The 16990-nt window shown below is 44.5% G+C and overlaps 1 protein-coding gene across 1 annotated transcript in view; it reads left to right on the top strand.

The window, feature by feature from the left end:
• LOC135401539 (solute carrier family 22 member 3-like) overlaps positions 1-16990 on the top strand; it is a 67766-nt gene that overhangs the window by 31724 nt on the left and 19052 nt on the right. The window contains exons 6-7 of the mRNA XM_064634008.1: positions 1723-1820; positions 4401-4624. Of these exons, the coding sequence (XP_064490078.1) occupies positions 1723-1820; positions 4401-4624 (322 nt within the window). The remainder of the gene's footprint in view (positions 1-1722; positions 1821-4400; positions 4625-16990) is intronic.

Raw genomic sequence — 16990 nt, 5'->3', positions numbered from 1 at the left:
AAGGCATTTGAACAGCACGATTCGCCACTTCCGCGTTCCGAGTCCGCCATCGCCGTATGTGCCTTCGCCTTCGTCTCCCTGACCTTGCTCATGCAAGCTGCAAGCCGCGGGGACTCCTCTGGCTCGCCGCGTTCTTATTGGTCAGATTCCATGTGACGTTGCTAAAGATTCTCAGCAGGGAGTTCCGCTTGACGCCCGCTTCCGTCGTCTGATGTAGCGCCGCTTACACACTAATTATGCAAAAAGTCTTCCGTCGATCGGAGCGGGACTTTCGGAGTCATGGTCAGTGAAGGACGGGGAATCTCATTTCACTGTGGTTTCGGAATCGATCTGTGATCGATGCGATCGATGTGATCGATGCGACTGCCCCTTTAAAGGGCTGGTGCGCAAGTTTTTGGCAATTTCGTCTACGTCGTACTGGGAACACACGCAATATCATCAAGTAATCAGTCAGTTCAGGAGGCTTCGCTGTATTCCCAGCTCGACATACACGAAATTGCTAAAAATGTGCACACCAGCCCTTTAAAGTGCACCCTGCCGGTAGTTGTGTTGCTGGAACCATATCACAAAGTAATCAGTCAGCTTAGGACGCTTCGTAGTGGTCCTAGCACGACATAGACGAAATTGCTAAAAGTGTGCACACCAGCCCTTTAAAGTGCACCCTGCCGGTAGTTGTGTTGCTGGAACCATATCACCAAGTAATCAGTCAGCTCAGGACGCTTCGCTGTGTTCCTAGCGCAACATAGACGAAATTGCTAAAAACGTGCACACCACCCTTTTAAACTGCATCATGCTTATATGTGCACTTTTCAGATGTCTGCGCCGGAAACACAACAAAGCGGTCCCTGCCGCGGTCTAGTTTTTTCGTTATCAATAAATAGATACACTGTCCACCCCACATATGAGGGTGAGGGCGTCGCGCTACTCAAGGCCTCACGTGTGAGTGCATTCATAATTTGCGCAAGCTTCGCATGCGTCATTTGACGTCATTTCTGAGTGCACTCATACTCACCTCACACCCCTCAGGCCTCACCAGTGACTTCACTCACACAGACCTGGCGCCCCCAAGACCTCCTGAGTGCACTCACAGGAGACCTCATGAGGGTAAGAACCTCATGAGTGCACTCACAGGAGACCTCGTGAGGGTAAGAACTCATGAGTGCACTCACGGATGGCCTCATCGCGGGCTTGCCGTCACTCACCCTCACCTCAAAGGCGAGGGGCACTAATGAGGGCCCTCATGAGTGAGTTCGCCCAGCTATGGTGGCACCCAGCGCCCGCTTTTGCCATTCGCTTCCTTATGCCCTACTTTCAAGCAGCTCCACTCCATGGCTCATGCTGGGGATCCTGGCTGCTCAGAAATTAATTTCTGCTCGTTTTGTCTGGCCTCGCATGCAGAGTCACATTTTAACCATTGGGTCCAACCCTAGTGATTCCACAACTCTGCCCAAACACCGTCCCCACGTGAAGTGCACTAGGCGTCCCCTCTCTGCACCTTACATTCCTACGACCGCTACGCTGAGGCAGGGGACGGGGGAGGGGGTTCTAGCGGAATAATCATCACCACCGTCTCGCGTCGGCGTGAAAGGCCATTCATTAAAAGATCAGTTGGGGACTTGCCATCATCCTTAGTAGTCGTGATTTTTTGTGTCCCAAGAGAACCCTATTTGCCTCAATGTGAACCTGCAGTCCAATTCACGAGCGCGCTGTGTGCTCGTGCAGGAACTGAAACTACGTCCGCAGCCACCGCTCACTTCTATCCTCCTCGACAGGAAAAACACAAAGTTCTTATTCGCGTTACTCTGCATCAACTTCACGTGGTGAGCTTTCGGATTGCCTTATTTCCAGTGATTTATCCAGGCGCCATACACTCCCATTATTGGCGGCACCCCCTGCCCTCCTTCCCTGTGCATCAGCTACAGGAGGGGTCTTTGGTTTCAGCTTCGACACATATGGGCGATGATGCATAAAGCTGTTACTTCGTACCTGTTATAATCACCACAAAAAGAAAAAGAAAAAAGGGATCCAACGCCCTCCGTGCTGGCGATTCTGGATAAACCACTGCTTCTTTCTACAGCACGCAACACATTTACAGGTTTTCTTCACCCTTGATTTATGACCACGTAGAAGATGTGGGCTTTCCAAACACTTATGATGCCTGTTGACACGGGTATATAATATCTATACTCCGAGACAACTCATGAGCTAAGGCACAGAGGTGTATCTCCAGCAGTGAGGAATGTAGTCCACGCATCGAGATTGGGGTGTATGAGAAGGTGGTGAACGCCAGGCAGATGGGGAAGCCGATTCACATTTTTGTTAACGCCAATATTTTATGTGTTTGCTTTAAAAACACGTAAATGTTCTCTCAGTACGTCGTCTGCGATGCGTGGTTTTCGCAAGATTATCAGTATAAAAGCAACAGTTCGAAGCAAGCGGGCGCACTACGTTGTGACTCGGAGGCGTCATGCGCACGCATAGGCGCCCCTAGATTTATGGGCGGGGTTGACTTTTCTCGAAATATATACTACCCCGCAATTGAGGTTTCTGGCATGCTTTTGTCGAGAGCTGTGAACATCATTATTCGTCGATTTTTTTTTCTTTTAACCTTCGCCTAACCCTGCGTACCGGTCCATCATACTCTGCGTGAGGCATTTCTTCATCTACAGGGTGTTGTTTTACCCTTATATTTTTGTAAAGGTGGGAGGGCAGCACTGATGCTATTTCTCCAGGAGGGTGATGCTGCGAGGCGGGCAGCCTGTGCGAAAGCTCCTGTAAGTACTGTGCGACTAATTACCTACAATTTATGAATTAACTTGTTAATTGGATGTTTTCGGCAAAATGCTAGAGAACAGAATTGAAGGCAATGTGTACTTTAATCTACCCTCTTCTTCAAAAATCCAGAAACGAACACCTACCTTGAGATATGAATCGCCCAACTCTGATATGCAAATGAGCTGAAACCAGAATTACGCACTTCTCGAACGCAGAAACGACGTGATTTTTTGCTTATCTGGCCAGAAAAGGTCTATCTGGCCGTCAGATCAGCGCCTATTCCAGTCAGCTTCATCGCTACAAAACACGTGGCACTCTGACGCGAACGCCCGTCGCTCATGTACATAGCGAAATTTAGCGATGTATAAGTACGTTTTCGTTCCACGATATTTAAAGAGGTGAGCAGATTTCAAGAATGACTCTCTCCAATTCTGCTATCTCGCATTTCCCTGAAAACAGCTAATCAAGGAAAACAATAAATTGTATGTAATTAGCCGCCTAGTAGAGACGTACGCTTTCTGACAGGATGTCCCCCTGAACCCCTAACCCACCGCTGAATCCCATCTAGTTACCCATTTCATACTTCTATCATAAAAACTCTGTAAAAGAAAAAACATCACCCTGTATACTTGATTCTACACATGCCGAGCATGGCTGTGGGTGTAGGGCATGCACATATATCATAGGTAGTTTTAGTACCCACTATACGATAACACGTCGATTGATACGATCTCCGAGAAACAGAAACGACTCGCGAGTCAGCGGGAGTGATTGGTAAAATGCTACTCCGCAGTTTTAGTTTGCAAACGAAAAGTCACCGAGAACGGCCCCACCGATGCGGAAAATCAAGCGGGACGCCATCTGCCCGCACAAATCATTCATTTACTTGATTTACTCGTATCATAATTTAGGTTCCAGTTAAATTATGCGCATAAAACGCGAGTTACAAGCATTTGTCTCAATGCTTGTGGAAGACGTAATGTTGCTAAATGTTCCTCTGCGCATTTTCTGCGTCGGCAACAGCTTGTGGTCAAAAATCGTCCAGACATCCAGACGGGGGAAGTCACACACGGCGTTAAGTACACTACGACTTGTCAACAGTCCGATGTCCTTGCTTGAGAACATCCACTACTGTCCCAGTGGTTGTCACCCAGCCATGATTTCGGGAAGTTGCAGGAGAAGATCGCCGCGAGCGAACGATGTTGTCTCTCTGGTGGTCAGGCATCTTGTTTGTAAGCGCACGCTCTGCGCATGCTCCAGCTGAGTAGGAGCACGAAAGCGCGCACGAAAGAATTCCGATAAATTCGGGATGAGTGGGATGCCAATATTTTTCGTAGACGATAGAGATCTCCGACTCAGCTTACGGATGCGCACTTTGCGGAAAGCTGAGTCGGAAAGTTATCGGAGGAGCAGAAGCGGCTAACTAAAACTCCCTTGTTTCTCCGGTCTGCCGCATTGTTTATAGCGTCTATTGTACCACAGCGGAAAGTGTTACGCTAGCTCTTCTTGTTTGCTTGCCGTTTGCGGAGCGACAGTATACCCCCTCTCACTGAGGCGTCTACCTCCACTTTTTCAGTTATTTTGCTCATATCTTCATTACCCTGACAGTTGCTGATTATTCCCAGGTGCGTGTCAACATTTATGTATTACACCATGACGGTGATGAGCGTCAGGGAATACAAAGGACAAATATCCATCAGCCTCGGGGAAGCAGAAGGATCTGCTCTAGAGTTGCTGGCTTTTGTGCTCGCAATAATGAGCATGAACCGATTCGGACGCCGTAAACCAATTGCTGCTGCCCTGATCAATGGGGGACTCCTGGCATACCCAGCGTTTGTTCTACACCAGTGTAAGTGCTGCTTTATAAGTTGATGGTGATGGCGAACACGCACATTTTAACTGCTGCGGTATATTGAATAAGAGGTTGAGAATCCATGATATGAACCAGATTTCATAATGCTCAGTACTTAGGGGCATACTTCATAATGGGGCGTGTTCAATACGATTCGCCCAGGTTATAATAGCTCACCCCGCAGCGCTTTATACATCCCGCGACCACACGACCACTATCGACGGTAGTATCCACAGGTATCAGACTTGCAATACAAGTAGGTATTTTAAACTATTATACGTTTTTCAGAGCTCATTACGGCCTTCCGGGGTAGAGTTACGAATAGGCCATTCCTCTCTCGGGACACTCTGTTCCATAAATAAATGGTCAATAAACTGCTTCCTTATAAAAATGTTAACTAAGACCGCGTGACTTTTTACGACTACCGCTTGGGTATAAACATAACCGTGAAGCCTAAACGTCACCTAAACCTAAAACCGCGTAAAAAGCCACACGCATCCTTTCGGGATGTAAACCTTTGAGGATTTAAACCTAGTGTGCCTGCGTAGTCCCACAGCGGTGCTTGGACCCGCGTCTGGCACTAGGAAGCAATCGTTTCCATGAGCGGCGTACACACGTCGAGATATGGAGATGCTGTCTTGGGTCAGAACTGATACCTCTCTTACGAGGGTAGGGACACTTGCGATAGATGTGCGTGATGACATCATTTACACATTGTATCGAACACTAGAGCACTCAGAAAAAAAAATGAGTATTTTACTATTTCTACGCGTCCTGCCTAATGACATTTTCACTACATATAACCAGCAAACACACAGGTATAGACACCACAACTACTAGTGAGCTCTGACATCAGAGCCCTGGTGTTGTGTCTTTATTGTTCGTGCGCGTGCTGCGCGAGGTGACCAGGTCGCTGACAGAACACAGATGGCCATGCCACTAATACACAACACCTTTCCCCCTTAATCCAACGTAACCGTAGTTAGTGCACACTTCACGTAACTTTTGAAGTCCAAGAAATTACCAACAATCCATTGAACACGCGCACTCAGTCCAACATCAGTGTTTGCAGTGGAAGTCGTTCTCTTCGGGGGTACCTTGGCCTGGGGTTTCCCACTTGGTCTGGAGGCTGCTGAGCATGTACAGGAGACGCCGACTTGATGGCTGTCGGGGTATGTGCCGCTTCTTTCGGTGAAACCTTTTTCTCAGATGCTGACTCCACTAATTCTCGGGGTGAAGGTAGCTCACCTTGTGAAACATCAGTCGCTAGCATCCTTGAAGACCGCGGTGTGTCGAAGGCGGCTTTCCGGTCGGCGATAGAGCTATCTCGTGCGACCGGAGATCGTGGGCAGTCGACACGCCAATCTGTAGATCCTTGGTCTACAGGTTTTCCCGCTCATTTTAATCCATTGGTCACTCAATTTAATCCAAGTGCTACCCAATTTAATCCAGTGGTGAACCAAATTAATCCAGACACCAACCAATTTAATCCAAGCGCTACCCAATTTAATCCAATTGTGTACGACTGTGTATTCAGTCATGTCATGACCGTGACTTTAATGATTTCGCCAATGTATCATGAGTTCATCCATGACAACTGATTCAACCACCCCTGGATTTTGCAGTGTCATGCCGTGTTTTATGACTGCCTTTTGTCATTATGACATTTCATGACTATTTTGAAGACATGTGCCATGAATCGATTTAATGGGACTACCGCTGCTTCAAACAGTGTCTTACGGTGGTTTGTGACTACCGAGGGTCATTGTGACATTTCATGACTATTTTTCATGATATGTGCCATGAATCGATTTTATGGGAATACCGCTGCTTCAAATAGTGTCTTACAGTGGTTTGTGACTGCCGACGGTCATTATGACGTTTCACGCTATTTTCGTGATATGTGCCATGAATCGATTTGATGGGACTACCGTTGCTTCAGTGTCTTACGGTGGTTTGTGACTACCGACGGTCATTGTGACATTTCATGACTATTTTCATGATATGTGCCATGAATCGATTTTTTGGGACTGCCGCTGCTTCAAATAGTGTCTTACGATGGTTTGTGACTACCGAGGGTCATTGTGACATTTCATGACTATTTTCATGATATGTGCTATAAATCGATTTTATGGGACTACCGCTGCTTCAAACAGTGTCTTACAGTGGTTTGTGACTACCAACGGTCATTGTGTCATTTCGTAACTATTTTCATGATATGTGCCATGAATCCATTTTATGGGACTACTGCTGCTTCAAACAGTGTCTTACAGTGGTTTGTGACTACCAACGGTCATTGTGTCATTTCGTAACTATTTTCATGATATGTGCCATGAATCCATTTTATGGGACTACCGCTGCTTCAAACAGTGTCATGCGGTGTTTTATGACTGCTTTCTGTCATTATGCCATTCCATGACTATTTTCATGATATGTGCCGTGAATCGATTTTATGGAACTACTGGTGCTTCGAACAGTGTCATGCGGTGTTTTACGACTAACGACGGTCGGTACGACATTATATGAGTATTGTCATGATATGTGCCGTGAATCAATTTTATGGGACTACCACTACTTCAAACAGTGTCATGCAGTGTTTTATGACCACCGACAGTCATTATGACATTCCATGAATATGCCATGGTATGTGCCATGAATAAATTTTTGTGTGACCACGCTTGCTTCAAACAGTCATATAGTGTTTTATGACTACTGATGGTCATTATGATATTTCACGACTATTTTCATGATATGTTTTATGAATCGATTTTATGGGACTACCGCTGCTTCGAACAGTGTCATACAGTGGTTATGACTACCGATGGTCATTGTGATATTTCATGACTATTTCATGAAATGTTTTATGAATCGATTTTTTCTAACTACCGCTGCTTCAAAGAGTATCATACAGTGTTTTACGACTATTCTATGACTATTTTCATGACATGTTCTATGAATCAATTTTATAGGACTACCAGTGTTTGAAACAGTGTCATGGAGTGTTTTATGACCAGCGTTGGTTATTATGACATTTAATGACTATTTTTATGATATGTGTCATGAATCGATTTTATGGGACTGGCACTGTTTCAAACTGTCATACAGTGTTTTATGACTTCTCGCTGTCATTATTACATTTCATGACTGTTTTCATGATATGACCATGGATCAATTTTATGGGACCACCACTGCTTTAAGCAGCGTCATAGTGCTTTCTAACTACCAATGGTATTTAATACATTCCATGACTATTTTCATGATTTGGGTCATGACTCGGCTTCATCCAACTACCGTTGCTTCATACAGTGTCACGAGTGTTTTAGAGGCAACAGACGGCCATTATGACGTTACATGGCCATTTCCATTATATGTGGCATGAACCGACATTATTTTATTTAATTTTCTTAAAGACCCTTTACGTAAAGGCGTTACGTAGGGGAGAAGGAACAGAAAACAGAAATTTTTAGACAAGTCCGTGTGTTACAATCAAAAGAATATTTTCTCAAGTGCTATCTGAAAGCTACCAAGATCTGACAGTGCGACAACGTCTGCTGGCAAGTCATTCCATTGGCTAATACCTAGCCACCAGTGTGGAGTATTTATGTGTGTCTGTGTAACCTTATTTTGATTCTATCTTGTAAGGATACACCACATCTCTACACCACGAGAGCAAAAATGAGCAGGGGTAACATATCAACCAGAATTATATAATTTATATATAAGAACAAGCCTGGCTATTTACGTCTCACTGCCAATAACGAAATTGTATACCGCCTTTTAATCTCGGACATACTTGCTGTGCGATCACGTATATTAAAAATGAACCTCGTAGCATTGTTCAGAACAAGCTCTAGCCTATCACACCTGATAACGACTCCGCATACCGGCTGCGTATCCCAATATTGACCGTACCAACGTGTTGTGCGACTACCGCTGCGTCAGACAGTGTCACATAGTTTTATGATTACTGACGCTCATTATGACATTCCATGATACTTACATAATATCTATCATGACCGACTCGATGCAACTCAGCTGCTTCACATCGTGTTATACAATGTTTTATGATTATCTACGAATACCTTAGTGACCATCGGTATTCCTAAAACTGCATGACACTGCGTGAAGCTAAGGTATCTGCATAAAAGTCGAGTCATGACCCGTATCATGAAAATAGTCAGAGAATGTGAATATGACAGTGTTTGAAGTGCCACAAATTGATTCAGGGCACGTATCATGAAAGTCCTCATGAAATGTTATAATGACCATCAGTAGTGACAAAACACTGTACGACACCTGGTGAAGCAGCGGTATCCCCTAACATAGGTTCATGGCACGTATTGTAAAAGTAGTAATTGAAAGTCATAATGAGCGTCGGTGGTCACAAACCAGTGTATGACACTGCTTGAAGTAGCGGCAGTCCCATAAAATCGATTCACGGCACATGTCATGAAAATAGTCATGAAACGTCGTAATGACCGTCGGCAGTTATAGAACACTGTATGATACTATTTGAAGCAGCAGTAGTCCCATAAAACCGAATTATGGCACATATCATGAAAATAGTCACGAAATGTCACAATGACCGTCGGTAGTCACAAACCAATGTAAGACACTGTTTGAAGCAACGGTAGTCCCATAAAATCGATTCATGGCACATATCATGAAAATAGTCATGAAACGTCATAATGACCATCGGTAGTCACAAAACACTGTAAGACACTGTTTGAAGCAGCGGTAGTCCCATAAAATCGATTCATGGCACATATCATGAAAATAGTCATGAAATGTCATAATGACAGAAAGTGGTCATAAAACACCGCATGACACTGTTTGAAGCAGCGGTAGTCCCATAAAATCGATTCATGGCACATATCATGAAAATAGTCATGGAATGGCATAATGACAGAAAGCAGTCATAAAACACCGCATGACACTGTTTGAAGCAGCGGTAGTCCCATAAAATGGATTCATGGCACATATCATGAAAATAGTTACGAAATGACACAATGACGGTTGGTAGTCACAAACCACTGTAAGACACTGTTTGAAGCAGCAGTAGTCCCATAAAACCGAATTATGGCACATATCATGAAAATAGTCACGAAATGTCACAATGACCGTCGGTAGTCACAAACCAATGTAAGACACTGTTTGAAGCAACGGTAGTCCCATAAAATCGATTCATGGCACATATCATGAAAATAGTCATGAAACGTCATAATGACCATCGGTAGTCACAAAACACTGTAAGACACTGTTTGAAGCAGCGGTAGTCCCATAAAATCGATTCATGGCACATATCATGAAAATAGTCATGGAATGGCATAATGACAGAAAGCAGTCATAAAACACCGCATGACACTGTTTGAAGCAGCGGTAGTCCCATAAAATGGATTCATGGCACATATCATGAAAATAGTTACGAAATGACACAATGACCGTTGGTAGTCACAAACCACTGTAAGACACTGTTTGAAGCAGCGGTAGTCCCATAAAATCGATTCATGGCATATATCATGAAAATAGTCATGAAACGTCACAATGACCGTCGGTAGTCACAAACCACTGTAAGACACTGTTTGAAGCAGCGGTAGTCCCATAAAATCGATTCATGGCACATATCATGGAAGTAGTCATGAAACGTCACAATGACCGTCGGTAGTCACAAACCATTGTAAGACACTGTTTGAAGCAGCGGTAGTCCCATAAAATCGATTCATGGCACATATCATGGAAGTAGTCATGAAACGTCACAATGACCGTCGGTAGTCACAGACTACAGAGGGACACTGTGTGAAGCAGCGGTAATCCCATAAAATAGATTCATGGCACATGTCATGAAAATAGTCATGAAATGTCATAATGATAAAAGGGAGTCATAAAACACGGCATGACACTGCAAAATCCAGGGGTTGTTGAATCAGTAGTCATGCATGAACTCATGATACATTAGGGAAATCATGAAAGTTGCTGTCATGACATGACTGAATACAGGGTCGTACACAAATGGATTAAATTGGGTAGCTCTTGGATTAAATTGGTTGGTGTCTGGATTAATTTGGTTCACCACTGGATTAAATTGGGTAGCGCTTGGATTAAATTGAGTGACCAATGGATTAAAATGAGCGGGAAAACCTGTAGTAATGTATCCTCAAGGCAACAGCTGATCTTGATGTCTGCGCCACGTCCTACCTGGAGAACCTTCGACGTTGTATAAGAGAGAACCAGTGTTTCTGGCAACAGCAGCAGATACCCATTTTGAATTCCCATATTCGATTCCCGTATTTCAGCTATTCCCGCGAAAGGACTTCATCTCCCGCTGTGATATGCCTCTCGCGACAAGGCTTTAGAAGGGCTTGCCGAAACTGAGACTTTATCTTTTCCTCAAAGTTAGGTTTAAGACAATCTATACGGTTTTGCAAACGTCGTCCTAACATTAAACACGCTGGTGACTCCTCTGTTGTCGCATGTGGTGTATTTCTGTAGGACATCAGAAATCGAGATAACCAGCCGATTTCCTGAGCCCATCTTTCTCAGTCTGAATAAACCTTTCGGCCAAGCCGTTTGTTGATGCATGGTACGGTGCCGAAGTGATGATGGTAATACCTTTATCCAATGGAGGAACATTGAACCTAGGAAGGGTCCAGCAAGCTCGATATGGATCCTTTGCCATAGCCTTGACGGAAAAGACCTTGGATGTAACGGGGCTGGAGAAGGGTTCTTGCAGTGCAGTTGACAACGAGGACATGCTTTTATACCACTTTCGGTGTCCTTGTCAATTGAAGTCCACCAAACATAGCTTCTAGCGCCTTCTTTCGTCCGCACTATCCCGGAGTGGTTCCGCTGCAGTTCTTGTAGTACCGCATCCTGCAGACTTCAAGGAATCACTACTCCCATGTCCTAGGCACCATTGGTGCACCGAAAGTTTGTGTCGCCGAACAAAGAAACGTCTTAGCTCCGGGCTTTTCGGCTTCTCTTCTTTCCACCCAGTCAAAGTGAATTCTCGTACTTTACTTTGGAGGACATTGCGCGCTGTAGCTCGGGCAATACTTCGACTGTCGAGTGGAGTGTCGTCCAGATAGTTGCACATGACGACTGTTACTTCCTCTCCTGAGTCCCTAGTGCTGTCAGTATTGGCCCGTGGCGATCAAGACAACAAATCACCCATGGCATCTTCTTCTGACGAACGGTACACGATGATGAACTGATGCGCCGATAAGATACACGACACTCTTTGCAGTCTTGCAGCTCCCATGAAAGGAATATTAGTCTTCGGTCCTAGAATGGTTTGCAGAGGTTTGTGGTCCATTATCAATGTAAACTGATGACCATACAAGTAATAGTGCAACTTATTCACTGCGAATATTATGGCAAGAGCCTCCTTCTCCAGTTGCGTGTAGTTCTTCTCGTGCTCAGTAAGAGTCCGAGATGCAAAAGCAACGAGCCTGTCGCTCCAATCCGGAAACTTGTACGAAGTTACGGCTACAACGCAGCACTCAGCAGGCGCATCACATGCCAACACTTTTGGCTTCTCTGGGTCAAAAGCGCACAAGACTGAACTGAGGCCACCATTTTCTTCACGTCGTTGAATGCTTCTTTACACTTGGCGTTCTAGCTCCAACGTATTCCTTTGTGCAGTAGCTTATTCACTGGCTGTAACTTTGTTGCGAGGTTCGGGAGGAACCTTCCGTAGTAGTTAGCGAGTCCCAAGAATGATCCCAACTGCTTTACGTTTCTCATAGATGGTGCGTGCAACAGCGCGTTCACCTTGTCGAAACATGTGCTTAAGCCGTCTTCACTGATCATGTGTCCCAGGTACATTACTTTCGTCTGCAAAAACTGACATTTTCCTTTCTGTAGCTTTAACCTCTTTTATTGCAGTCGGCGCAGAACTGTCTCGAGGTTACAAAGTTGTTCCTCTTCGTTCCTTCCCGACACTAAGCTGTCACTCATGTAACAGACAGTTTGTTGCATACCTTGTAACAGCTCATCCGTCATTCTCTGAAAGATAGCTGCATTATCGGCATGCGATTTCCTGAGCGCCGTAATGCTCGTCCAGTCGCGCTTGATACTTCTCAACCACTCCCGACCAAGTAAGGGTGGTCCATTGTGTGCTACAGCTTGCATTTCGAGCCGATAGCTTTCATTGTCATGCAGCACGTTGACTTGCACTTCCCCCAAAGGCTTTATCTTTTCCGCTGAGAAAATTCGTAGAAGCACAAAGCTAGGCTGCAGGGAAGGTTTGCGAAACGTCTTTGATATACAGGGTGGTCCACCAACCGTGATAGAAATTCATAGTAAAAAACGTAAGCCCCGGAGAGACATGCGGTCAAGGGATTTTTTTCTGCCAATAACTTTTGCCACATATTGGTAACATTTTTATTTCATTTCAATTGACGGAAAGTTAATTTCTTGAATTGAACTGCGAAATTTCCCAAGGCAACCTAAAGTTTTCTTTGCGGAAATGGGTTCCCCGTGCTCACTTTACTCAGTATAGCACATAATCCCACTCGTAATGCAATGGCAATTGCCGAAATAAATTCGCCGAAAATCCGTGGAAATGAGCCCTTGGCTTCGCCTCTTTTTTGACGGCTCGTAGTTTGAGCGCAAAGCTGCGAAGAAAGGAGGTTACACTGGCAGGCCACACGAGGGGGAAAGGGTTACAAGCCTTAGGGTACATTTATGCTGCAGCATCGCTGCTGGCACATGGCACATCGCTGTTTGGCGATGACGAAACAAACACATGTATCTCTGTGGGCGCGTTCATGCTGCAGCATCGCTGCTTGCCAAAGATGCACGCCATGATCATCGCCACAACAATGCTGCCAAACATGTTTGAACATGCCCGGGGACTACCTGACTTCTGGCGATGACAGGTCAAACACAGAGCTTTCTGTTGGTGTATTTACCCTGCAGCCTGGCTGCTCGCTTATCCTCGCCGCTGCTTGCCGCTCTGCTCGCTGCACCTAGGAATGTAAACATGTTTGTCTTCCTGGTATCATTGATGACTGGCGTCTTGAAATCCGACCTGCGATTGGTTGTGATGAAGTCGGTTTCCTCCTTCCCACTTTTCCTCGTTTCCATCCTTCCACAGTGAACGCTGCTAGGCGACTGATATAGCGAAAGCGAGCAGCATCTTGAGCAATCTGCAGGGTAAACGCACCCTAGCGGTTATGCGAGCAGCGATGTGCTTGAAGCACTGATCTCTATGTATAAAGGCTGGATCGCGTATGGGAGAGGGGCTCGTGGGAGAGAGGTACGCATTCGGGCCGCCATGTTGGTGGGCCCTAAAACGCTGTGTGTGCCCATTGGAAACAATGGGAGGCAACAGAGATTGTGAGTATTTATTGCGCTACAGGCGTTGATCATTGTTTGTCGTCACGCGATTTTGTAAGGTGCCAGTATACTGATGCATCCTAACAGTGTTTTGCAGGTGCCCTGCTTTTCGATTCTTAATAACGTTATGTTTTGCATTCCGAAACTAGACTGTCACTGCAGTGCAACGCTGGGAATTGTACTACAGCACGTTTCCCAGCCAATATTTCAATCAGAAACGATGTGAGGTTAACAACAACCATGTATATAATATCCTGTGCTGCGTTCTGGACAAATATTTTTCCGTCACGAACGGTCCGGGAAAAGATATACTCGCATGACAGAAAGATATCGTTCTGTAGACTCTCAGCCGTTGTTTTAGCCGTGTATGCGTTTAGTATGATTTATATCAAGCATCGCCGCAGAAAGAGTCTTTTAGTGAACGACATGGGTGCCATGCCTCGCACATATGGACACACCGTCAAGCAGCTCAAATAATTACTTCACGCAATTCGTTCGCGCTCGTTAGAACAGTTAGTCAGGTTGTGATGTAAGCTTAATCAATTAACTTACTTAGCAAGTGGTGACACCTGCTTGAGACACAGGACTTATCTCTTTTTGAAGTACAGCCCTTCTATGTTTGTTTGTTGCTTCCTTCATTTGTTCTGCGTATTTGCAGGCGCGGTTGTGCCAAACTGAATGTCCATCCAGCACTGGCTTTGTCATGTTTGTTATGTGAAGCACGTTACAAAAAATGCAGCTCCACATCTGAAACACCAATCAGTATCATCGTCATCTAAAAGGGGCACCGTTGTGAGACCAGACACGCTTTCTGGAGATCTTCTATGGCACTTTCCGCAGTTTGCACAATTTTCTTGCAATTCAACAATTTTCTTTGCACATTTCGATGCTTCACAAGCATCGAAGTCTCTCATAGGAACCACTTTCATTAATGACTCCCATCTTACCCTTTGATGTGCAGGGGCCCTCTTGCACTACACACGTATGGTCTGCAAATTGCAACAGAACGATTTGGAGCTTGAAACAGTTGTGCTTTTGTCATTTTGGACCTCGTATATCCTGTCTGTGAAGCGTAAACAAAAAAGTCTAACACGATATGCTTTTGTAAAGAAGATCACTGATGATGAGTAAAGAGAGTATACATTTTTCAAGTTCAACATTTATTTCTTGCACTTATGCATCTCAGGATACAATGAACGTGCAGGGAGGTCGCAAAAGACAACATTTATTGTTTTGTGACCTTCCTACAATGACAATATATATTTTAGGGATGACAATGGACAGGTACACTCTCTAAATTTGTAGCACTCAATTTTAGGTTGGAATGAGCAAAGAATAGCAACTTCCCTCCTGATATTTTCTCATATATGCTGAATTTTAAATTTAATGTGATCAATGGTAGATGTAAACAACATCAGTACCAGATAAATGCATCCTCAATAAATAAATTTCTTCTTATAGCATATATGTGCATGCCTATTAACTGAAACGATTATCACAGTTCCCTGACATGTTTTAATTTCTGAGAGTGTACTGTAGAGGCTGCTTAGATCTACAACAGTTCACACAAGGTATTATATACTGTGAATGCCTTTAAAAATCCCATGTGACACATATGCTTTTACTTTCTGGAGGTGCTGTGGTAGTCAAAGTTTGTGGGCATTACGAAGGTTCTGCACCCATTTCTTGAGTATGTCGAGGCAGCTGTGAAGTAACCTGTATTGATGATTATTCCAATTTTTATGGTGCATCGACAACAAAGGCAATATAATACATCAGAACATTGGTTTGGGTGCAACCAGTTAAAAATGAATGTTGTTTATTAAATGCATTGGACAAATGTTAAAACATCAGTTTAAAACATGGCTTACAATCCCTGTATCTTCTAAAAATTGAAAATATTAAAACATATTCTAAAAAGAATATGGGGAACTCTTCTAAAAAGAATTATAATTATTATATTGCTGGGTGAAGGAGCCTAAGGTGTGTTTCTGATGTCAACATGTATGAAAATGTGCAAATTTGAGAGAGGCTAACCACAGTGCGTGCACTGCGGTGGTTCCTTCCTGTAAAGTAGAAACCAGTGGATGAGGAACTTGATACTTATCTGTACACCCAGTCGTATCACACTGCACAGATTATTCACTGGGTAGTCCACATGACGAAACCTGTATTGACGAGACACCACTTTTGTCTTAAAAACTGCTACAAATAGCACGGCACGCTACAAATTATTATTATCGTAAGCTGACGGTACAGGTGAGACACAAGGCGTTATCCAAGTCGCGCCACACCACCGTCACGTAGCATTCTGTGTCACAAATCAAACCAAGGCACAAAACAATACCAATACATGAAAAAAGGTGACAATCTTGGTCTAGTTACGACGTAATACCGAACTTGTGCGCGAAGGTAATTCAAAGAAATGAATGTGCACTCGCTTCCGTAGAGAACACCGTGTACCATGCTAGCAATGCATGCAAAAAAGCGCTCGAGTGCTCGCACATATATTGATGACAACACTACCAGTGTACTATAACATGTTCTTTCAAGCACATTATGCACTCAAACTGTATTTGTCACCAGGTAACATGCAAGTGTGCTCGATTGAACCTCGGAAGAGCGATCAAACAACCTGCATCCAGTGCTCGTTTTGAACAAAAAAACACTTCATAATGGTCAACTAAATATACAGAATGGACGCCTATTTATTCCTTGATAAAGAATTACTCACCTGTAGAAATTTAGGCCCTGTATCCTTGCCAGTACGGTTGGTACGACCGTAATTGCAAGAAGTTGCCATGATCGCTGCGGCGACTGTTGTGGGTACAGTAAGATGGCGGCCGGTTTCCTCACGCTCGCGCTCCCCATCCGCGATCCAGCCTTTTACAATCGAGATCAGTGGCTTGAAGCTGCAGCGAGCAGCGAGCAGCGATGCTGCAGCATAAATGTACCCTTACCCACGGAACAAACACGCGCGGTGAATGCGGGAATCAGAACTATCTTATCAAAAATAAGGTCACC

Source organism: Ornithodoros turicata, chromosome 1, assembly GCF_037126465.1.
Source record: "Ornithodoros turicata isolate Travis chromosome 1, ASM3712646v1, whole genome shotgun sequence".
NCBI classification, from domain to species: domain Eukaryota; kingdom Metazoa; phylum Arthropoda; class Arachnida; order Ixodida; family Argasidae; genus Ornithodoros; species Ornithodoros turicata.
Note: the sequence above shows the minus strand (reverse complement) of the source record. Positions and strands in the feature narration are given on the sequence as shown.